General features: G+C 41.0%; 1 protein-coding gene, 1 long non-coding RNA gene and 1 pseudogene across 13 annotated transcripts in view; 2 read left to right on the plus strand and 1 right to left on the minus strand.

Moving 5' to 3' along the window:
• Positions 1-25,154, minus strand: part of Tmem108 (transmembrane protein 108) — a 306,456-nt gene that overhangs the window by 128,074 nt on the left and 153,228 nt on the right. For 6 of the 12 annotated variants that reach the window (XM_046431589.1, XM_046431582.1, XM_046431586.2 and 3 more), the window contains one exon: positions 12,577-12,658. In XM_046431589.1, the coding sequence (XP_046287545.1) occupies positions 12,577-12,616 (40 nt within the window). In that variant the 5' untranslated portion in view covers positions 12,617-12,658. Of the gene's footprint in view, positions 1-12,576; positions 12,663-25,154 lie in introns of all 12 variants that reach the window. The other 6 variants (XM_058574935.1, XM_046431583.1, XM_046431584.2 and 3 more) reach the window with 1 other exon arrangement.
• The window catches only part of LOC124084366 (uncharacterized), a 148,158-nt gene that overhangs the window by 112,447 nt on the left and 10,557 nt on the right, over positions 1-25,154 (plus strand). The window lies entirely within an intron of this gene.
• Positions 23,752-24,682, plus strand: LOC124084365 (myosin regulatory light polypeptide 9-like; annotated as a pseudogene).

A 25,154-nucleotide genomic window follows, 5' to 3' on the forward strand; every position in this document is an offset into this window, starting at 1 on the left:
CCCATGGGTTACTCCTGGGAACCCCTCTTCGCAAGTCACTTCACAGGACTCTTCCCCTCAGATCTGTTTCAAGGTGGCTGCCCAACCTACATACGACACTTTCCCAAAGAGAAAGGAATATCCTGACAGCGATAGAACAATTTTTTGGGTGAAAATATGGCACATTTTGGTTCCCTATAAAATGTCTATAGGTTGCTTATTTAAAGAAGTTATTGTGTTTTATTTATTTATTTATTTTTAGCTCAATTGTTCTTCACTGGCTATGGGGCAAAATAACTTTGATGACAATGTGACTAAATTTGTCTGAGCTTCCTTTTCTTCCTTCAGAAGTTCTCCCACATTGTGTGAAAGCTTCTTAGAGGTGGTTCTATGAGTTCAGACAAGAAGGATGCCCAGCCACTCTGGCTGGCCCCACCCCAGGCTTGAGGGCTGTCCCTGCCTCCTTACGCCCTCCAGACTACCTCTGCTTAAGTGCCTCACTCTAGAGCTGCCAACCTGCCCCTCTCAATGTCCCCTCCTGCAACCAGGGATGCTGGTCATGACCTAGCGGGTACCTGTGCCCTATCTGGGTGACTCTTGGCTCCTTGCTTCTCTGCCCTTTTGGGGATACACTCCTTTCTTCATCTCATCAAGGCTTTTCAGAGTAAACTACTGCATTTTCCCCCCATTACAGAGGGCCCTGGGGTTCTCTTCTGAACGACAGTACAATTAGCAGACCCTACAGCTGTGAGCACAGAGTCTGCCCGGTGGAAAGAGAGTCTGACTTTAAGAAAACATTGCAGGGAATCAATATTTATGCTCAGTGTTAACGAGACTCACTGGTCTCTGGACAGGGGATTCCATTCTTGCCTCTTCTTATCACCAGGGCACAATTGTGGACACAGCCATGGCACTGGTTGGCAAGGGCAGAAAACAGACCCTGAGCACAGGAGTTCCACACGGGTGTGAGAATCACAGCCAGACTTGTCCCTGCCCTGGGGCTCTGCATCCATATGCATCTCGAGTCCCTTGAAGCTCACATCCTGACAGCACGTGGACCCTGCAGACCCTTCCAGGAAGCTTTTAGACCAGCTCAAGTCACTGTTTTATAAAACACTCAGCCCTCTATCCCCTGACAGCCCTCTGCTGCCCTCACTTTATGGTCCAACTTCTCCAAGAGGCTGCGGAATCCTATCAGATTTGCTTCCTCACATCCCTACCCGCTCCTCCCCACATCCACTGCTTACTGAGCACCTACTTTGAAAGAGGCACTTGCTAAGGGCTTGACAGCCTTATGACAGTGATCTCCTAAAAGATGTGTCCACATTTTAACCTTGAAAGTGGTCTTTGAAGATATAACGAGGCTAAGGATATTGAAATGAGGTTGTGCTGGGTTATCCAGGCGAGCCTTAAGTCCACTGACAAGTGTCCTTCTAAGAGAGAGGCTCATGGAGAAGAGGAGAAGGCCATGTGAAGATGGGGTGGAGACTGGACTCATGTCTCTGTAAGGCAAGGATGTGTGGAGCCACTGGAATGGAAGAGTCAAGGAAGGATTTTCCCTCAGAGCCTTCAGTGGGAGTGGGGACCCCATCATCACTTTGATTTGGGGCCTTCTTTTTCCTCTGGGAGAGAAAAAAATATTTCACACCATTAAGTTTGTGGTAATTTGTTACAGTATCCATAGAAAACTAATACACATGTCCATTTGACAGAAGGGGAAATGAATAAAGATGTTGCAAAGGCAAGGTGTTTTGGTTTAGGGGCTGCTTGGTTGCAGTCTGAGGATTCCCCAGGGTCAATCATGTTTGTCAAGGCAATGATTAAATGTTTCAGAAAACGTTCAGAGATTTATTACAAAGCTAATATAGAATTGCTAAAAAAATCAGTATTTTTAATTTTAAAAACTCTGTTCAATTTTCTCTTATTCAGAAAAATCTCCCAGGATTTTGCCAGATCCTGACAAGCAAGATTATACAGTTAAAATCACGCAGTTCATGAGCTTTATGTGGATTAGCGAGGAATCTCCTGAACTTGCATCTGAGTAAGAACATTCAGACTGTTAAAAAAAAACAAAAACAAAAACAGGACTTGCAAAGCAAATAAGAACTAAGTTATTTAACACAGAAATAAAACAGCAACCCATATTTTGGAGGCATTTTGCAATATATGAAATGTTTTTATACCTTTCTCATTTAACTCTCATAATCCTCAAGGTAGATATTATACTCGTCATCTACATATTATAGTTGAGAAAAATGAGTCATATATTGTAAATGAAGAAAGGAGAGCTCAAAGTACATCCTTTAAATCCAAGTCCTAGCAGAGGTACTTTTGTATAGAAAATTGGATTTACTCATGATGAGCTAACATTTAAATTGGCGGAAGTCAATAGCTCTCCTAAATGTGAGCACGGCTTCCTTCAGCCACACTCCCCACCAAGGGGGTAATGGGATGTACGCAAAAGTCGCAAAGTTGAATTTCTTAAGAATATTTTATTCTTCAGTCTTCACTAGTATTGCTTATAATGAGAAGGTCTCATTAAGGTTTTTGTTTTAGCTGCAAGAACATTGGTGACTTACAGCAAATCTAAAGATCACAACAGAAAATGTAAAAGGCATTCAATCCACACCATACCTTTAAGAACAGGGTGTGTCTACACCTCCTGGATTAAGGTCACTGCAAAGGGGCACTTGCTAACTACAGAGACCCTTCTGAACTACAGAGACCCATTCTCCCTAGAGAACATATGTGAATCTTTTCATAATGGGGGGAAAAATCCAGCCTCAAATTTTTGATTTACAAATGAGCCACCAATGTGAGGAAGAAATAGCCTTATAAAATTGAGTTATAAAATGGGCATGCAGCCAACCACATCAATGTTTATAGCAGCACAATTCACAATAGCGAAACTGTGGAACCAACCTAGATGCCCTTCAGTAGATGAATGGATTAAAAAATGTGGCATCTATATACAATGGAATATTACTCAGCAATAAAAGAGAATAAAATCATGCCATTTGCAGGTAAATGGATGGTGTTGGAGAAGATAATGCTAAGTGAAGTTAGCCAATCCCCCCAAAAACAAATGCCGAATGTTTTCTCTGATATAAAGAGGCTGACTCATAGTGGGATAGTGAGGGGGAGCATGGGAGGAATAGATGAATTCTAGATAGGGCAGAGGGGTGGGAAGGGAAGGGAGTAGGCAGGGGGTTAGCAAGGATGAAGGAATGTGATGGACATCATTACCCAAAGTACATGTATGAAGACACAAATTGGTATCAACATACTTTATATACAGAGATATGAAAAACTGTGCTGTATATGTGTAATAAGAATTGTAATGCTTTCCACTATCATGTATTTAAAATCAGTTTTTAAAAAGGGAATAAAAAAATGGGTGTGCAGCAATGAAGAGTCAGGGTGGAGAGTCACTCTTGTGTCCCACCCTTTGCTTTGTAGCCCCAGCCAGCCCCCTCCTCGTGCACTCTGCATCTTAAAACAGAGTAAAAACTGCACTTGCAGTGTAACCGAAAGACTAGCACAAACTCCAAGTTCTGACAGCTCCTAACCCACAACGCTTGTGAGTGATTCTTATGGCTCCTCCAGCACCTTCGGTCCTTTTGCCTCCCTAATCCACCCTGGCTTTATTCCAGGAACTACTCTCCACTATGAGCCCAGTGACACAGGGAAGTTGACAGTGAACCCTGTTCCAGGACAGCCTTCTCAAGTCTGAGGCCGTGATTCTCAAAGCGTGGCCTCTGCACCAGCTGCAGCATCACTGCAGACCTAGAGAGGCAGATTCCTGGCCTCATCCCAGATCCATTGAATCAGAAACTGGATGTGGACCCAGCAAGCAGTGATGAAGCCCCCCCCCCAGGTGGTTCTAGTGCACCTTAAAGTTGAAGAAGCACAGATATGTTAGTCATTCTCAGTCCCTATTGCCCATCAGAATCACCTTATGCCCAAGGCCCTGACCCAAAGATTTTGATTTAATTGATAGCAGGTGGCGTCTGGGCAGGTGGATTTGTAAAAGGCTGAGCAGGAGATTCTGATATGCAGCTAAGTTTGAGAAACACCCATCAGAGTCAATCAGATTAAACTAATCTAAATATTAGTCTAATCTAATATTAGTCTAAAATACCAAATTTTATTTATTCTTGGTTTATTTGGTACTGGGCATTGAACTCAAGGGCTCTCTACCTCTGAGCTACATCCCAGATCTTTTTGAGACAGGGTCTTGGAGTTGTTGAGTCTGGCCTTGAACTTGCAATCTTCCTGCCTCAGCCTCTCAAGTCACTGGGATTTCAGGCCTGCACCTCTGCACTTGGCTAAAATATCAAAGTTCAGACCTGAAATGGATGCCTCCCAAGGAACTGAACAGACACTTCACAGAAAAAATATGAATAGTCAACAACTATACGAAAAAGTGTTTAGTGCCTCTAGTAATTAGAGAAATACAAATTAAAACTGCACTGAGATTCCATCTCACTCCAGCGAGAATGGCAATCGTCAAGAATACAAGTGGCAATAAATGTTGGCGAGGATGTGGGGGAAAAGGCACACTCATACATTGCTGGTGGGACTGAAAATTGGTGCAACCACTCTGGAAAGCAGAATGGAAATTCCTCAGAAAACTTGAAATGGAACCACCATTTGACCCAGTTATCCTATTCCTCAGTTTATACCCAAAGGACTTAAAATCAGCATACTACAGTGATGAAGCCACATCAACATTTATAGCAGCTCAATTCACAATAGCTAAAGTATGGAACCAACCTAGGTGCCCTTCAATAGATGACTGCATAAAGAAAATGTGGTATGTATACACAATAGAATATTACTCAGTCACAAAGAAGAATGAAATCATGGCATTTGTCAGTAAATGGATGGAGCTGGAGACTATCATGCTAGGTGAAATAAGCCAAACCCCAAACCCCAAAGGCCAAATGTTGTCTCTGATATGTGGGTGCTAACACACAATAAAGGGAAGCAGGGAGGGAAGAATAGAAGTTCACTGGATTAGACAAAGGGGAATGAAGGAAAGGGAGAGGGATGGGAATAGGAAAGACAGTGGAATGAATCAGACATAACTTTCTTTTTCTTTTTTTTTACAATACTTTTATTTTATTTATTTATTTTTTATGTGGTGCTGAGGATCCAATACAGTGCCTCACACATGCGAGGCAAGCTCTACCACTGAGCCATAATCCCAGCCCTGGATATAACTATCCTATGTTCATATATGAACACATGATCAGTGAAACTCCACATCATGTACAACTACAAGATGGGAAGTTACACTATATGTATGTATGTCAGTATGTGTATATATATATATATATATATATATATATATATATATATATATATATATATATATATAATATATATGTGTGTGTATATATAATATATGTGTGTGTGTGTATATATATATCAAAAAAGAGCAAATTTAAAAGGCATTAAAAAAAAAAAAGAAATGGATGCCTCTCATTTCCCTGATGTCACAGGACTAAGTGTGTTGTCACCATTATCACAGGTTGACGAGCTGGTCTTTGCTACTAAATGGCAAAGATCAGCTCACCAGCCTGTGGCAATGTTGTTCTTTTCTCTTCTCCAGAGAAATGAGTCTTTAGTGTCGTCAGCAGTGACGAATTTGCAAGAGGTCCGGGACAGATAGCCCAAAAGCTGTCGGCAGTGGGGACCATTCAAATTGGCATGTTTTGTATGGAAATGGGTGAAGACAATTTGGAAATATCAGGATTTGAACTCAAGCAGTCTTGATCCAGAATCCAACTCCTCAGTCGTGGCTGTCACTCACTGTCACACTCCATAAAGGTTGCCACCAGGCAGTGTAAAAGGCAAGGGAAAATGCTCTCTGGTGGAGGAGGAAGGGAGGAAGACCCTGTGAAGAAAGGCGAGTCTCTGTCACCTCCTCATGCCTAGGGAATGCAGCCCTGCATAGAGAACATCAGTGTTAGGATGGGCTGTACCATCTTCACCCACTGAGAGTGGACATTTGTTTGGACCTAAATGTCAGTTATAGTTTAATCTTAGGGGACATATCCTCTCCCTTATCAGGAGAAATATAAACCAAGAAGACAGAATACACAAGCCAACTTCAGTTAGTGAAGGCCTGGCTCCTCTGATCTCTCTTGAGCTTCTGAAGGGGAAATTCCTTGTTCCATGGAGTCTCCCTGGGGTGGGAGCTGGGAAGACAGATGGGTTTGCTGAGATGTGGTTCCTAAAGGAGAATTTGATGACAGAGACTCAGGGACTACATTATCTGGTTAGCCAAAACCCAGCTACTGATTATTTTGTCCATGCCTGTGTCTCCACATTGTAAGATGTAATTGATGGTGTGGGACAGTTCAAGCAAGAGTTATTTTTTTTCTTTGAGGCTCGTCAAATAACAGTGTATTTTATAATGAATGACAGCTTAGATTTGATAAAATATGGTCATTAAATGAAAACAGTATTGAGTCCCATTATGATTCAAGCTCTAGACTAGACCAGCAACAGAGGTCACCCTGGAACTTGAAGACAAGAAAACAAGCACATGCGTACCCAGAGCTACACACCTTGTGGGGGATTTAGCACTAGCTGTGATGGCTGGAACACACTGTGGCAATCTTCTGGGCAGAGCGGTTTGTGTGTGGAGTGGGGGTGGGGAGGGGGAGGCATGAAATGTAGAAAAGCCGAGAGACAAAGCTGGAGAGAGAGTTGGCCACCAGGCTCTTAACTTGAATGCTAACCTAAGGAATGGAAGATTCATCCTTTAGGTCAGTGATTATCTAACATTTTTATCTCATGACCTCTTTATATTCTTAAATTTTACTAAGGACTAAGTAGCTGGCCAAAGAGGAAAGGAGTGAGCCCAGGATGAAAAATGATCTGAAAAAGCCTCTGTTTATATGGATTATATCTACTGATACTCACTGTATTAAGGGTTAAAAAATCTGGGAAACAAAAAATATTAATTTACAGCCAGGCATGGTGGCACAAATCCCAGTGGCTCAGAAGGCTAAGGCAGGAGGATCGTGAGTTCAAAGCCAGCCTCAGCAATTTAGTGAGTGCCCCCCCCCCCCAGCAATTTAGAGAGACACTCTCTTTAAATAAAATATAAAAAATGGCTGGGGATGTGACTCAGTGGTTAAGCACCCCTGGGTTCAATCCCTGATTATGCCCACCCCCCAAATTAAGTCATTAAAAATAACAACAAAATTTCACATTTTAACAAATGACCTTTTTTTTTTCCTAGTGAAAAATAGCCATATTTCCTGACCAAAAAAAAAAAAAATAGGTGGCATTGCTTTATATTTTTGTAAGTCTCATTAATGTCTGGTTTATGAAAGACAGTTGGTTCTCATATAGCTTTTGCATTCAATCTGTTGAGATATGTTATTTTGGTTCAAATATATGGAAAAAAATATGACTTCATAAAGATGAGTAGTTGGGAAAGGGAGGGCCTAAAAGAGTTCTTGAGAGGGTCTTGCGCATCCCCAGGACTTGGTGGAGACACCACAAGAGCGGTTGCTTTTGATGAATGCCCTGGGAGCTTATGCAGAGGACAGGCAGCTAATTCTGAAGCACAGTGAGGGCGAAATTAGAAGGAGGCTTAAGAACAGGACAGGAAGCAGGGAGACTATTCCAGTGTCCAGGCAAGAACACTAGCAGCCCTTCTCCAAGGCAGAGACAGTGAGGACACAGAGACTTGAATGGATTCACACATTGGCGTCGACGGGAACAGACGTCCAGATGCACCAGAGATGGGACAGAAAGCAAGTCCAGATGACTTTGGGTTTGGGTGGGGATGTTGAGAAATCTGGGTGATTGGTGATGACACAAGGGTACAGATAAAGTGTAAGAAGACTGTTTCTCGAGAGTAGCTGGCCAAAGAAGAAAGGAGTGAGCCCAGGATGAAAAATGATCTGAAGATTCTAGACCCATGGCTCACTCGGGGACATCCAGACAAACAGAAGCTGGGAAGCCTGCCTGTTTACACCGCTCTTCAAAATAATACCAAAACAGTGTCTGCATTTAGAAGGTAGACCTCACCTCTTTTAAAATGTGGATATCCCTGAGGGTTGAGGGACACTGAGCACACCTTGATCTTCATTAGTTTTGTTCGATTCCCTTCCATCTAATGGAGCATATGAGAACCTCAGATCACAGAGCTTGGTGGGGCAACTGGCCTAGGAAGGTCACATGGTGGGGATTTTGTGTTTACCACCGGATGAGGATAGGCATGAAGGAAGAGGAGAGGCACGATGTTAATCCCTCGTGGAAGACATTAATCTATGGACTTTTTATAGTTAAAGATGCGACGACTCAAGAGGCACAAGAGGTAGTTTTCTCACTTTAAAAGAAAAGGGTTTTGCTCAGTTCTAGAGATCCCACGAGAAGCAGAGCATCCCATCAAAAGATGGGTTCCGAGGGGAAAATCAACTCCACATCCAGTCAACTCCTCACTATACCTAAGAGAGTCTGAGAGAGACAGGTAATACGGTGCGTGTGTGAACGTGTGCGCATGTGTGCGCATGTGTGCATAATCTTTATTTCTATTTATTTATTTTTATGTGGTGCTGAGGATCAAACCCAGGGCCTTGCATGTGCCAGGCGAGTGCTCTACCCCTGAGCCACAACCCCAGCCCTCCCCAGTGCATAATCTAAGACTGAGACAGACCCATGCCCCAGTAGAGAAAAGGGAGTATATGTTCCCTTCTCAATTCTACAAGTAAGGAACAGAAATTCACATCGGGAATCTCTTTAGCTTCCTCCTCCCCTCCCCCACCCGAAAGACATGGACCTGCAGGCAGTTAGTTCTCTGGGTTGAGCGAAGGGTTATTTTGTGTGATCAGCAGGGATCAGTATATGCAGAGGATGCAGGAGGGAGCAAATAGGATGCACTAGTAATAACACAGAGCATGGCTTCAGAAATTCAAAAGTGTGTGGGTGTATTACACGGACTTAAGTTACCAAATGTAATTACTTCTTAATTCCAAGTACTCAAACAACTCTGATTTCAATGGATGTTGGCATACAAAAACTTGATATTTTCACAAACTCACAATAATTGCCTTAGTCTTGAACAATGAAGCAATGCAAAAAAGTTTCCGGTATGCAGAACTCAGGCTAAGACCAGGATGCTAATTCATGACCCAGGCTCAGTGCTACCCTAGCAGCGTCACATTCTTAAGGGCTTGTGATGATGCTCCTTGCTTTCCATTACTCAATGCATTTTTATGTGTTGTGGCTTGGGAAAGGCAGCCTTGACAATGGGGTCTCTGTTGAATGGGGTCAGTGACAATTAATTCCCACCTTGCCTTATAAGGTTGTTGTGAAGATCAAATTTTGGAAAAAATGCTTTGCAAACCAGAAGATCCCATATAAATGCACAGTAGAGGTTGCCTTCCTCTCTTCCAGAGAGGAAGGCCAACGAGGGAACTGGCATCCATCATGGGTCTTCTACTTGCCATGCATTCAGTCAGGGTGGGGCCGTCATATCTCACTTCTCTTTGGGGGTTCACTGACATTCACTTACCTAAGGTAAGTGATACAGAGTGGTAGGGAGAGGATTTGAACTCTGGTCTCCTTGTTCAAAAACCTAGGAATTCCTTCCACTAGCTTCACACCTAAGTGATTACCTAGGTCTTAGAAAGAAAAAATGAAGGGCAGGAGTTTTACATAACCATGAAGGCTCCCATTACCATGCCCAACCTCAGATTTTCATTTGTTCCAAGGTATCATAAAAAATGTGCTCAGCTTCCCCAGAGGGCTCACGCTGGCAAGATGAAAACACTCAGTTCTGTGCTGTGGAGTGCAGCCCAAGAAATAAAAGGCAGAGATAGTTTTAATAAGTATTTTTTTTTTTTGGTGCTGGAGATTGAACCAATAAAAGTAAAATATTAAAATCTCAATTGACCCTATTTGCCAAAGACTGCATCTCTCAGCCCCCATCAGACTCACAGGCTGCTGTGAGTGACACAGTGACTGCTGATTGTGACACAGTGATCCAGAGAGAAGCTGGGATTTTTCAGCCTCACATGACATCACTGGCAAGATGCAAACTTGCTCAGAGGTTGGAACTTCGGAGAGCGAGTGAATGAGAATGAATTACAGTGACATAGGTCATTAGGTATAGCCCTCATGATTGAATCTTAGCTTTGTAAGTAGATGGGGAGAGATCACACAGACATACACACACATGCATGCTCCCTGTCTCTGGCCATGTAATGCTCTGTGAATCCCTGGATCTTTGCCAACATGAAGGCCATGATGTGGCTGGAAACCTTATACCTCCCGAACCATGAGCCAAAATAACAAACCTCTTTTCTTTATAAAGTTAGTCTGCCTCAAGTATTTCATTATATTGATGAAAAGCTGACTAATACAGTATTATCCTAGGTCTTTCAAGTCTAATTCATAAGCTAATTCTTATAGGTTTTGCTCCAGCCTCAAAGTACTGAGGTGCTGGGTAAGAGGATTGATCACTCTGAGGTTCTCATGCTGCGATGAAGCCCAAAGCTGCCATGTGAGAAGGCCTCAGGGAGAGAGAGAGATGTCGGCCCAGTCTCAGCTGTTCCAGCCTTCAGCCACTGGAGTCATTCCAGCCTAGGTCCCCGACACTGCTGCAGAGACAGGAGTCCCTGCCAAAGTAGCAGATTCATGAGCAAATACATGACTATTATTGCTTTAAGCCACCATTTGGAGTAGTTTATAATGTAACAATAAACAACCTGGATGTGCAGGTTTTTTCCCCCCCCCAAATTAAAAATATCAGTTTTCGGAATTACATAGAACATCTTAAATTGGTGTTGCCTCTTTCATTCTTAAGTCTATTTTAGACATGGCAAAATTGTTTTGTTTGTGAACAATGTATACATAGGTGTAACTTAGTGACTGGCCACGGACGACACTTATGAGCTAATGTGTGTGTATGCATGCCAACAATTGGGGTGGTTTAGTGGGGACCACTATCTACCTCCTAACCAGCAAAGAGCTGCCTGACCTGCACTAGCTGCATATCCCAGCAAGCTTTGCAAACCACAAGGTGTCGAGCCACAGCTGGCTTCTGTAGCCACCTGGATGATGATTGAAACCTCTTTCTTTAGATTTCATAGTTGCTCAGTTTAGGAACACAGACCTGTCATGGCCTAAGACTTGTCTCTGAAGTGTAGAATAATTTACTCAAGACCTTTCAAATAATATATGACCTTCATATTAATATTATCAAACTTTGGGACGTATGATCAGCCTAGATGAGCTCAAAAAGCATTTTGCTGCTTCAAAAGGTACTTCTTCTGCCTTTTCAATTCCTGTTCCTCCTCCTCTGAAGCCTGCCTCCCCTTCTCTGAGGTGTGTGTGTGTGTGTGTGTGTGTGTGTGTGTTTGTGTGTGAAATCCTGTTTATCCTTCAAACGTTCCCTCTCCCATCAAGGCAGAGTTAATCATTCCTTGATGACATTGCTTCTTCAATCTGTAAATCCTTTTCTTAAAAAACCAGCTTATCAGAGAAAAAAAAAAAGTCAAGAAGCCAACAGTCCATAGAGCACATGGGAAAAGAACATTAAGAGAGTCCCCGCAAGTCTTGGCGACTTTCCACCGGGCTGAAATAGCCTTACGTGATCTGTGTTTCAGGGATTAGAATGTAGCAGAAGAAATAAGTCAATTAAAACACTCAGCCAGAATGCTGTCTGTAGATAAAGTGCTTTGCACTGGGGATACAACAATATAACCTGAAGTGCTGAATTCTAAGGGCTGACTGGGCTGGTGATTTGCATCTCAATCTCTTTGCATTTTATTCATTTTTATTTTCTCAGTGCAAGTTAACAAGGAGCTGCCTTAGTCTAGGAAAGACAGGCCCTCCATTTATCACTGCATCAGACCCCAAGTTTTCCAACTTCGGGGCCTTTGGTTGGACTTGGAATGGGCAATGCCTGTGGAGCCAAGAGGATCAATTAGAACACCCAAACCAGCAATTGGTACAGGCTTGTACATTTGCATAGTAACTGTTCAATCCCAAAGGCTGTACAATCACTACACGGCAAATGGCGGGCGCTTTGTGGTGCATTCCCCAAAACCCACGAGGAATATATCATAATCAAAAACTCCTTATTCCACCACAAAACCAAGAAACCGCATTTCTACCACTCATTATCTGAGAATCATATGCAACATGTATAACAGTCCAAGCCAAAGGCCATATTGTCACTGCATGCTAATGGGTTCTATGTGACAAAATCCAGAAAACACAATCTATCATTTCCTCCCTGTGAGGAACCTAAGGAAGATCATACCAGAAGACCCTACTACAAAACCAAGAGCAAGAATGTTTTGGAGACGCATTCTCAAATTAAAAATGCTTAATATGTCATGTTAGAATTGTTATATCGGGGTCCACGTTACAATAGACACTCAAAATACTGGAATCCATTAATGCTCGATACTTCATCTAGATGCAGCAGAGGGTAAATCTGCTGTCCCTTCTCACTGACTGAGCCCTGGTCTTCCTCTAGAACAAAGGTCAGTCTCCGGCACTCAGCAAGCAGCAACATTAGTATATTTATTCTAGGGAGGAAGAAACACACGTGGAACTTACTTAACAGTTGGCAATAGAGGGCCTGTAAACTTCTCTTCATGGTATCATCTGGTCTTGCTTATCCTCCAGTTTATTCATGATTCTGTCTAGGAAAATAGGAGAAGAAAATGGTTACATCCAGAGAAAAATCATCAATAATCCAAAGCACTCCATTTAATGTGATCCTGGCAGTGAATTCTAATATACCTGTATTTGGAGCAGAAAAAAACCTTGAGATACACCACAGTTTAATTCACAATGGTCCACCTTGTAAAATGACCATTTCACAAGATCAATTGGTCAAATCCTGAAACCACGAATTGTCCTGATGGCATCTCATGTGGTGAGACTTAGAGAATCTGGCTTTGGAACATTCATGAATCTCTCTAGAAGTTTCTTTACAAATCTCGTTCCTGCTAAGGTGTGTGTGTGTGCGCGCACACACACACACACACACAAAACCTCAAACAAACAAAAAAGAACAAGAACGTTTCATCACACTTGAAGTTATATTATCTAAAACAACTTTTTACAAATTGTTTCCTGATGAAGAATATACTTCCGGCATAGGATATTTGCAAAAGACTGAGGAAGGACAGAATAAATAAGAAATCGGTAGAAAGGAGATGTCAAGGAAGGACAAGAAAATAAAAATTTAATAGAGAAATTATGTATGCTTTTCCAGGCCTGTTATCCCTAAGCCTGTCTCCTTTCCAGGCCCGTTACTCCCAAATTCCTGGAAAATCTGTAAATCTACTTGAATATTGTTAATTAACAGTTCAACAAATAGATTAAGCAAAGAGAGATATGCTATCTTGAGGAACCTATAGCTGAGGTGACTTTCCGGTGCTAGCTATTGATCAGATAGTGATGACATCGGCTTGAGCATCCTGACATTGACCTGGCCACCAGAAATCCTCTTGAGATCACCAGACGAGAATCATTCCTACAGAGTTTCCCATACCCGCCCTTCACCGAGTTTCCTTTAAAGGAGGAGCTGGGAACTCAAAATGCATTTCTCACTCTCTAGGTGGCCCTCATTCTCCCTTGAATGTTGGTCTACTTTCCTAAATAGACCTCTGTCTGTGCCTCCCACAGGTGTGTGCTGAAAATTCTTTTCCATCAGGTGAGCCAAGGAACCCTCTGGTCCTGATTTGAGTTCCCCCTTCTCCTAGGGAACTTCTCAGAGCACCCTTCTCCAGAGACACCTTTTCTCCTGGAACTGTACGGAGTAACAGAAAATATGGACAAGAATGAACAAGGGAGTACACATTATCTGTTATCCTGCCCCTAAGAGGCAATGGTTTGCTCTCATTTTGGAGTGCATTTCTGTGGTCTTCCCAATGTGTGCTTCTGTTGGTCCATGTCATTTTCTGTATCCTACTTTATAACCGCAGACATTTTTCTGTGTTGATTCTACTGCTTTACTACTTTATTTTAAATAGAAAATGATCTAGAAATGGAAACACAAGAATACAATTTAAGACTTTCAAAATCAATATATTGCCCATTTCTCTTCATCAATACCAGTATATAGGTTAAATGGATTATACTCTACCAAATGATGGAAATCTATAATTTCTTTTCATCTTGGCCAGCAAATAGGTACACGCTCCATCTCATTGCTTTAATTTGCATTGGAAAATTTTAATCATATTCTTTGGTTATTCTCTACTGACATGCAGGTTTTCTTATGACATCATTAGTAGACCTCATTTATCTTAAAATTTTTAAATTCACTTATCATAAAATTCAACCTTTAAGGTATATAATTCACTGGGTTAGTAGTATATTCAACAGTTATTCAGCCACCCTCAGTCACCACCTAACACAGATCATGTTAGTTACTCTAGACAACCCTGTACTCAGTACTAGTTGCCCCAACTGCCCTTACAACCACGAATCTAGTGTTTGTCTCTATGCATTTGCCTACTCTGGACAGTTCATGGGAACAGAATCACACAATATGTGATCTCTTTATTCTGGCTCTTTTACTTAGCATAATGGTTTTAAGGTTTATCCATGCTGGTTTTTTAAATGATTTTAATAAGAATGTTTCCACCTTGGTTAGAAAGACCTTCCTCAGTCAGAGATTACATAAATACTTGCCTGTGTTTTCTTCTGGAGTTATTTCACTTATTACATTCTCAGTAATTTCATATTATTAAACCTGTTTGTAGATTTTGTGTTTTTTTTTCTCTGCTTGCTCATTCTTCCACTAGAAAAGTGTTAATATTAAACCCAGAGTTAGTCCTCTATTATATCTCTTCCTTTTAAGATTCATCTTGTTCTTTGAGTTTATTTTTTTCCTTCCAAATTAACTTCAAGATCATTTTATTGAATTTCAGGGGAAAATATCATTGGCATTTTGGTTCAAATTATCTTCTGTTTGCTTGGGAGAGATTTGAATTCTTCAAAATACAAATGTGATGAGCAGAAAAATAAATATTTAAAAACGTGTTGCTCTGGAGATGAGAAAACAAATTTTTTTTCCAGGGTGTGAGAAGTGTTTTTATTTTATTTTTTTCCCTAAGGGAAGAGAACACAATAGCTCAATGACTTCTTTGGTTACACAAATTAATACCACCCTTGCCCCCATCTATGTGAGTAAGGATGAGAGAGACAGCTAAATTGTTCTTAGCTATGAAATAACCGGAAGAGTGAGTTTCCAAAGGCTTATACTAGGAAAGAGTTTAGACGTGATATCCCCCAAAATGTCATGTGTGAGATAATGCAAGAAGTTTTGGAGTGAATTAATTCCTGATGGGATTAATTGAGTGGTAACTGAAGGCAAGTGGGGATGTGGCTGGAGGAGGCGGGGCATTGGAGGCGTGGCTTTGGGGTATATATTTGTATCTGGTGAGTATAGTTGTTCTCACTGCTTTCTGATCACCATGTGAGACGCTTCCCTCTGCCACACTCTTCTGCCATGATGTTCCACTTCACCTTGAGCCCCAAGGAACGGAACCTGCTGTCTATGGATTGAGACCTCTGAAACTGTGATCCCACAAATAAACCCCCTCTAAAGTTGTTCTGGTTGGGTCTTTTAGTCACAGGAGTGAAACAGCTGACTAAAACAGGGGACAAAGGGTATAGAAATCAGAGAGGCTGACATGATGAACAGGAGATGTCTGAGTGACAGGAAGAGGGAATTGCAAAAGATGGCAGCAGGTGAGACCCAAACACAAAGCATTAAGTGAGAAGCTTCCCACAGGGTGTGACCTGTGAACTTTAATTTCTAGTTGATTCTTGATTTATGCTATTTGTACACATATGCTATCTCAGTATGCCTTCCCTCTCACAATATTCACCCACCACTAGTATCCTCCAAACCTCAGAAAAGTCTTGCACAAAATAGCTGTGTACAGGTGATTGACAGGGGCAATGTCCCAAGGCAAGACAAGGGTGTCTCTTAGAGGCAGCAGTCCAGCAGTCACAAGCAATGGCCAGTGGGTAAATAACAGGAGTGCCTAGGACATGGTTAGCACTTGATAAATGTATACAAAAATAAACAGTGAGTGAATTAATAAATGGATAGTCAAGTAACAGGAGAACAAAAAAATAATTGTGGTTTATTTTGATCAATAATCTCCAAAAAAGTTTTGGAGATTTTTGAAAAAGTGATAGACTTTTAACAATGCATGGAACATAGTCATTTTATTCAGCAACCAAAGAAATAATGAAGCCTGTAGATCTGAGAGACACAGGATCATCTGGGTTACACTAGGCTATTTCAATTAGAAGCACCATATGGCCTACTATGTATTCAAAATTCATCTTTATTTAGGTCCTTCTGTGGAGTTTTGTAGTGATTTTCCTTTATTTAAGTTCCAAAGTCTTATTAAGTTAATTCCTAGGCATTTTATGTTTGTTTTTTTGCTATTGTGATAGAATGTGTTTTCATTACATTTTCTAATTTCCTCCATGTGAAAACAACTGAGTTCTTTTTATTCATTTTGCGACCTGACTGAACTCACTCACTGTTCTAATGATGCTTTCTTCACAGAGTCTCTTGGGTCAATTGTGTTGTTTTGGATAGATGGTGAGCCACAATTAGATTACATCAAAAGCCTCTTTTTAACCATAGAGTAGTAAACATTAATTGCATCAGTATGGTCCCTCAGGAAATAATTTAAATGCTCTAAGAAAAACAACTAATTTCTGAAATGAAATCCTAAGAAAATAAAGAGCTTTGCAGCCAAAGGATGGAGTAAAGGCAAAGCAACCCACACTCACAGACCCAGACTCCAGGCCCACCTCTGCAGTCAAAATCACAGGTCTACCCCAGTGGTTCCAGACTCAAGGCCCACTTGGACCTAGGAACCAAGACCACCCACCTCCTGGACCAGGCACAAGGCCAGGATGCTCAAGAATTTCAGCAGCCAGCCTTCCCACAGAAAGGATGTCCTGCCCAGAATCTCTAGACGGGCTGGTGAAGGGCTTTCCCAAAGCAAGTCTTCAAAAACTGGAATAAGCTCTTGTTTATGCAAACATGCAGACACCAATGCACAGTCGCAAGGGTCAAGAACAAGGAAACATGACACCACCAAAGGAACAAAATAAAGCACCAGTAACTGAGCCTAAAGAAATGCAGACTTATTAAACACCTGACCAAGAATTCAAATGATTATTTTAAGGAAGCTTGATGAACTTCAAGAAAATTCAGAGTAACAACTCAATAAAATCAGGAAAATAATAACTGATGAAATTGAGAACTTAATATAATGAAATTATAAAAACAAGACATTTTGGCCTCCAAATATAACAAATGAAATAAAAACAAATGCAACAGCAAGTGTCAATAGCAGAATTAATCGAGTAGGAGAAAAAAAATCTATTGAGTATTTGAAAATACATGGTGGGGGAAGGAAAAGGAATGAAAAGAAGAAATCTTATGGAATTTGTGGGGAAGCAAAAAGAAAGCAAATACTCAAATTATAAGGACTAAAGAGGGAGAATGAGACACAAAGGAAGAGAGAACTTAAAGAAGTAACAAAAACATTTCCAAATCTTGGGAAGATATAAGTAGTGCAGGAAGATCAAAGGTCTCCAGTTAGAGTCAATCCAAACAGAACTACATCAAGACTTGTTATAAAAAGACTATAACTGAATCATCAGAAATGGAAGACAGAGAGAGGACTCTGAGGCAAAGAAGGCAAAGGTAAAGAAGCCAACAAAATAGAAGGGAGTTCTAATAAGGCTAACAGCAGATGTATCAGTAGAAACCTTTATAGACCAGGCAAGAGTGGGATGATATACTCAAAGGGCTGAAGAAAGATCTGCCAAACAAGAAAACTGTACCTGGCAAAGCTGTTCTTCAGAAGTGAAAGACAAAGAATTTCCCAAACCAAAGCTAAAGGAGTTCATCACTGTCAGACCACTCTTATACGAAATGCCAAGGAGAGTTTTTCAAACTGGGGAAAAAAAAAAAGCGCTAACTAGTAACATGGAAACTTCTTACTTAAAAACAATAGCTATCATAATTTGTTGTGGGACACATAGTACAAAAAGGTGAATTGTGACATCGAAACATAAAATATGGAAATAGATGAAATGTGTAGAGGTTTTATATGCAAAGTTAAATTGTTATCATGTAAAAATAGTCTGTTATAAGATGTTTTATATAAGCCTTGTGGTAACCATAAAACAGAAGCCTACAGCAGATATAAAACAGATAAAAAATAAAAAAATCAAAGCATACCATTAGTGAAAATCAGTTTTCACAATGGAAGACAGTAAGAAGAAATAACAAAGAATTTACAAACAGCCAGAAAATGATTAATAAAATGGCACTCACAAGGCTGTGAAATAATTAGAAATATGTATATTGTTCCTAGTCTCTTACACAAAGCTCTGAAGGCTCTTGCAACTTCTTGAGAGACATTGGTGCTAGGAGAATCTCTTGTTCTAATATTTGATCTTTGCACCAGTTCCTGGCAGAGCTCCTAAGACCTGTGTAATTTTCAAAGTGAAAGGAGCATTTGAAATTTTCTGAGTGATAGGAGTTTCCTTGCTCTAATGGGGAGGCCCTTGGTGACCTCTTGGATGGAAGCTGATCACCAGAAAGACCAAGCTAAGATCATAAGCTTGGTGCATCCCACCCCACTCTCCATTCTCCAGAGACAGAAGAGTCACTCTAAACAGAGTAAATAAGTGCCTAGGTGATGAAGTCTCCTTAAAGGTGCCTGAACTAAGGCTCTGGAGAGTTCCTAGGTTGGCATCATATACATGCTTAAAGGGTAGTTTACTGCAACACCATGAAGACTGAAACTTCTGTACTTGGGACACTTTCAGACCACACTTTATCTCTTCACCTGGGTGTTTATCTGTATCCTTTATTATATCTTATTATCAAACTTATTTATTTAAAATCTAATTAAAGTGCCTTCTTGAGTTTGGTGAGCTGCTCTAGCATATTAGTGAAACCCAAGCAGGGGGTAGGGGTAAGGAGGGGGCAAAAGGACAGTCAGTGCTGGCAATGAATGACTGGGTCAGGAAGATGGGGGCTGATTCATAGGAAATAAAATGCTGATACCTTCAAAGCACTTCCCCCTCCTCCAATCATTGCCAAGGTTACCTGCCTCCAACTCCCTGCAAGGAGTTGTCAATGAATGAATGCCCCCTGGGCTGCTCCCTTCATTCTTGGGCCACCAAAGGCTCCTTTCCCACCTCTTGGCCACATAGGTAAGATAAGAGGTGGATGGGGCATGAGAACAAAGGAAATCTGAAGTCTATAAAAGGGGCAGGACATCCCTATTCCCTTGGGCATCAGCTTGGACCCCCTCCCGTGTCTGTCTATGTTCTATCCTTTAAATAAAATTTCTTTTCTGCACTTGCCTCAGCATTTCTCCGGTGTTCCATCTTCAACACTGGGGGAACAGGACTCGAACCTGATTCTCAACACTGGTATCAGGGGGAGTCCTAATTTATAGCCAGTTAGTACAGGTGACAGTACAGAAGTACAGGTTTCAGCCTATTAGTTGTGACTGACACCTGAATTGGGGGAAAGCCTTGTGGGAAATGAGTCCAAAACCTTGTGATCTTCAAGTAGATAGGGTCAGAACTGAACTGAATATAGAACACCTAACCAGGGTGTCCTGGAGAAATGCTTCATGTGGGGGAAAATATAGCCCCATACATGCCACCTATCTCTGTTCTGTGGACAGCAGAGTGTGGTGTTGAGCAACATGTGAGCACAGGGAAAAAACAAACCATTTTCAGATAAATGAATTAAATTCTCTAATCAAAAGACACAAAGTAATTGGTTGAATTAAAAGAAAAAGAACACAAAAGACCTATTTGACTTTTATGACAAACACAGGCTGAAAGAAAAGAGATGGAAAAATATATTTCCTATAAATAGAAATGAAAAGAAAGCAGAGGTAGTTAGACTTAGATAAAATTGACTTGTCTAACCCCAGAACTCAAAAAAAAAGACAAAAATGGCCAATTTTTATGGTTTGGACAGGAGATGTCTCCCAAGAGCTCCTGTGTTAATACAAGAATGTTCAGAGGTAAACTGATGAGATTATGAGAGCTGTATGCAAATCAGTCCACCCTAATTTGAATGACTGACTGGGTGGTAGCTGTAGGCATGGGGGGGGGGTGTGGGAGGAGGAAGTGGATCACGGGGGTGTGCCCTGGAAGGGTATATTTTCCCTTTGGTTTCTTGCCCCACACCATTTCCTTGTTGCTATGAGGGAAGCAGCTTCCCTACATGATATGATGCCCTTCTCTCGTGATATTCTGCCTTACCTTAGGCCAAATGGACCTCATGGACATATACAGAACTGTCCACCCAGCAGTAGTAGAATATGCATTCTTCTCAAGCCCACAGGGAAACTTCTCCAGACATATCATAGGTTAGTCCACAAAAGAAATGCTAACAATTACAAGAAGACTGAAGTTATATCAAGATCTTCCCTAACCACAGTGATATTAAACTAGGAACCAATAACAAGAGGCATTTCAGAAAATTCACAAATACATGGAAATTAAACAATATGTTCTTGAACAATGAGTCTAGAAGAAATTAAAAAGGAAATCAAAAAGTATCTTAAGAAAAATGAATATGGACATGTAATATACCAAAACTCATGAGTACTTTGAGGCAAAGTTTGGGTAGATTCAGTCAAGCTGGCCGAACAGAAGTGCCCAGTACTCACCTCCCTTTCCACAAATAGGAACCCAAGTAATAGGAATATAGCTTCATAGTGAGGTAAGTGACCATGGAAGGAAACACTGGAAACTAATCAGAGAGACTAGTCCCTTGTTAAGACTCAGAGATCTGGGACAACACCATAGTAATAGAAATGAAATACTCCAATATCTTCCAACCTGGCTTCCTTTGCAGGGATAAGGATAAAAGAGTTGCATCAAACTGTACCCATGTAGATGCTGGCAATCCTAGCTATTAGAAAGTTTCCTGATCCTCATGGGTTTACAGCCTGCTTAGATAAGTAACCTGATATCCGCACAGTATCCTTGCTTTGAAAAAGGATCTCCTATCAGCTCCCACTGAACACCCAGGTTGTTGTAGCCAGAAGCCACCTTGAAAAGGGAGCTAATGTCTGAATTTAGGCTGTGCTAGAGGTCAGAAACTCCTGCATATTTTCATCTTTGGGACTGTACAGACATTCCTCTTATACTGGCTTGAGGTGTAACTGCCTTGCCAACCCAACTTGGCCCAGCAGGGTAGCTGTGTCCCAAGCCTTCTAGGTTCCCTGCACTGTAGGAGATGGGTGTTGCCACATGGAGAATGGAGAGCACCACCTTCAAGAACAAGGAGATCAAGACACTTGCCCTTTTAGACCAAAGGCACCGCCAACTGAACTGTGGACTCTTACTAGTGCCAGGACTGAAGGCAGACACTCATAAGTAATCTGAAATCTGCATAGTGTTCTTGCTTTGAAAAAGATTCTCAAGGCAGTTCCCATTACCTGCTGTCCTTCCTCTGCCTGTTACAAAAGGGATTGGATACCACAGTTCCTGCTGCTGTCCTACCCACAGGATTGGGTTGAGGGGGCTTGAACAATTCCATGACTCCCCTTGTTGCCCATCACCAGGCACACATGACCAAAGGGGGTCCTCAAGAGGAACCGTGCCCAGCTCTGGCTGAGGCCCCACTATTGAGTAGGCAGTGCGTCTGAAGTGGCAGAGGGAACTCTATCATCCAGACCATAGCCCCACCCCCACACAATGCCTGCTAAACACAGTTGTGGGTGCCAGAGAGGTGCTGCAGCTCCTACCCTTGAAGAATCTGGGTTGGCACCACCGATTGGTTGGAGAATAAAGGCCTTAAGCACTCTCTACTTCTGGGGTTGCTAGTGGCATAGGCCCTTGTTAATAGTATCAGATGCCTGAGAAACCCCCATCACTTGATAGGGGCCACTAACCTCATACAGGAGTAGCCATACAGTGAGTACCCCACACCACTGCTGTTTGTATCACACCTGTCTAAACTGATAGAGTGTCCCCACTCTTGTGTGGCCACAGAGATTCTGATTCTGCCATGGCATGCACTGTGCCCAAAGTCTATTAATTACAGCCAAAGCAGCTTTGGGGAGACGTTACTTCAGTGCCCAAGGATAGCTGAAGCCAACACGGCCAAACAAACTAACACTCCAAGAGGTATGTTCAGGAGAAAAACTACTTACTACAAAGGCCACCCCCTAAACGTGGTAGGGATAACTATCTACCAGAGGTACAAATTACAACAGAGGAACACAAGAAATGAAAACAAACAAAAACGAGGCAATATGGTATCTCCAAGAGAACATAGTAACTCTCTAGCAAGAGATTTCAAATAAATAGAAATGAATGAGATAGAATTTAAAGGATGATTATTAAAAAAACCCAATGAGATCCAAGAGAATGATAAATAGTCAAATGAAACTAGGAAGATGATGTAGGATATGAATGAGAAATTCACCAAAAAGATAGACATTTGGAAAAAGAACTAAACAGAAACCTTGGAAAGAAAGAGCTCAATAAGTCAAATAAAAAATACAGTTGAAAGCCTCAATAATAGACTAGATCAAGTGGAAGGAGGGATATTTGAACTTGAAGATAGATCTTTTGAAATATCCTAGTCCTCAAAACACTATTAAGAAAAAGAATAAAAAATGAAGAGGGAATTCAAAAATCTGTGAGACAGCATTAAATAATGCATTTTCATAATATCTGAAGGTGAGAGGAAAAAGGATAAGGGCATAGAAAATCTATTCACTGAAATAATATCAGAAAATAACTTGGGAAAGATACGGATGACCATGTGGTATAGAAGGCTTATAGGACTCTGAACAAATTACCTCAATATAATAGAGGCTGCATGTGACAAACCCACAGCCAACATTATATTGAATGGAAAAGCTGGAATCATTTCCTCTAAGATCAGGGACAAGACAAGGGAGTCAACTCTCATTGCTCTTATTCATTTAATACTAGAAGTCTTAGCCAGAGCAATTGGGCAAGAAAAAGAAATAAATGGCATACAATTAAGAAAGGAAGGTGTCAAATCAATCCTGATTGCAAATGATATGATTCTCTATATAGAAAAACCTAAAGACTCCACCATTAGACTATGAACACTGACAACCAAATTCAGAAAAGTAGTGGGATGCCAAATCAACCTACAAACATTAGTAGTTTCTTTTACGCCAGTAACAAATTTGCTGAGAAAGAAATCATGAACACAATCCCATTCACAATGACTATAAAATAAATAAAAATACATATAAATATTTTTAATTAAAGAGCTAATAGACTTTTACTGTGAAAAGTATAAAACATTGATGAAAGAAATTTGAGAAGATACAAACCCCCAAATGGAAAGACCTCTCATGTTTTTGGGTAGGAGGGATTAATATCATCAAGATGGTCATACTACCCAAAGCAATCTACAGAATCCTTCAATCCCATCAACATACTGACACTCTTTGTGGAGGTGAAAAAAAATCCTAAAATTTATGTGGAAAAACAAATGATCCCAAATAACTAAAGCAATCTTAAGCTAAAACAATGAAGCTAGAGGCATCACAGTGCCTGATTTTAAGACATGACTACAGAGCATGGTAACTAAACAGCATGGTACTGGCATAAAAACAGACACATAGACCCATAGAATACATTAGAAACTCGAGGGGAAAACTCATACATCTACAACCAGCTGATTCTCAACAAAGGCACCAAAAACATACTTTGGAGAAAGGACAGCCTCTTCGGGGGTAGAAAGGCGGTGATAGAGGCAGCGAGGGATTCGCTAAGGTGCTGGTTTTCATGGCTGTGTAGGGATTCAACCACCACCATGTCGAGCAAAAGGGCAAAGACCAAGACCACCAAGAAGCGCCCTCAAATGCGCGACATCCAATAGTTTGCCATGTTTGACCAATCACAGATTCAGGAATCCAAAGAGGCCTTCAACATGATTGGCCAGAACAGAGATGGTTTCATTGACAAGGAAGATTTACATGATATGCTTGCCTCACTGGGAAGAATCCCACTGACGAATCCCTGGATGCCATGATGAATGAGGCTCCAAGACCCATCCATTTCACCATGTTCCTCAACCATGTTTGGTGAGAAGTTAAATGGCACAGATCCAGAAGATGTCATCAGAAATGCTTTTGCTTGCTTTGATGAAGAAGCTACTGGCACCATTCAGGAGGATTACCTGAGAGAGCTGATGACCACCATGGGTGATGGGTTTACAGAGGAGGAAGTGGATGAGCTGTACAGAGAAGCCCCTATTTACAAAAAGGGGAATTTCAATTACATTGAGTTCACATGCATCCTTAAACATGGAGCAAAAGACAAAGATGACTGAAAAGATCTTCAAATTCCAGCCAAATATTCCTTGTTGCCACTTTGGGTATTTTTGAGATTTTTCTCTTAGAGCCCACTGCATGCTTTTTAGCTTTACAGCTTTTGTCTTTCTTGTTTTGTATTTATTCTCAGCCATTCTGAGGCTCATGTATCTTTATAATCAGACTGGAAATGGGACTTTTTGTCATTTTCAGAAAAGAAAATAGGGTAATTTAAGTTACCATTGCCCTCACCCCCAATAACTGCACTCTACAAAGAGTCAATATATTTTTTTCAGAGAAAGTTATTCACTCAATTTTTTTTCTGAACCATGATTAAACTTTATGATAAAATAAAAAAAAGAAAGGACAGCCTCTTCAATAAATGGCACTGGGAAAACTGGATATCCATATACACAAGACCCCTATCCCTCACTAGTTACAAAAATCCACTCGAAATAGATAAAAGACTTTAAAGTAAAACCTGAAACTACTAGAGGAAAATACAAGGGGGAAATACTTCAAGATACTGACACGGCAATTATGTCCTGAATAGAACTCCAAAAGCACAGGAAAGAAAAGCCAAAATTGACCAAGAGGATTCTATCCAACCAAAAAGCTTCTACAGAGCAATGCAAACAATTAATGGAATGAAGAGACAAACTGCAGAACAAGAATTTATCTTTGCCAGATACTCATCTAACAGTGGGTTAATATCCAGAATATATAAAGAACACAAAGATCTTAACAAAACCAAGGTAAACCAATTAAGTGAGCAAATGAGTTGGGCACACACTG

The sequence above is a fragment of the Marmota monax genome, unplaced genomic scaffold (genome assembly GCF_021218885.2).
Source record: "Marmota monax isolate L192 unplaced genomic scaffold, Marmota_monax_Labrador192_F-V1.1 WCK01_AAM20220418_F8-fsc00022, whole genome shotgun sequence".
Lineage (NCBI taxonomy): Eukaryota > Metazoa > Chordata > Mammalia > Rodentia > Sciuridae > Marmota > Marmota monax.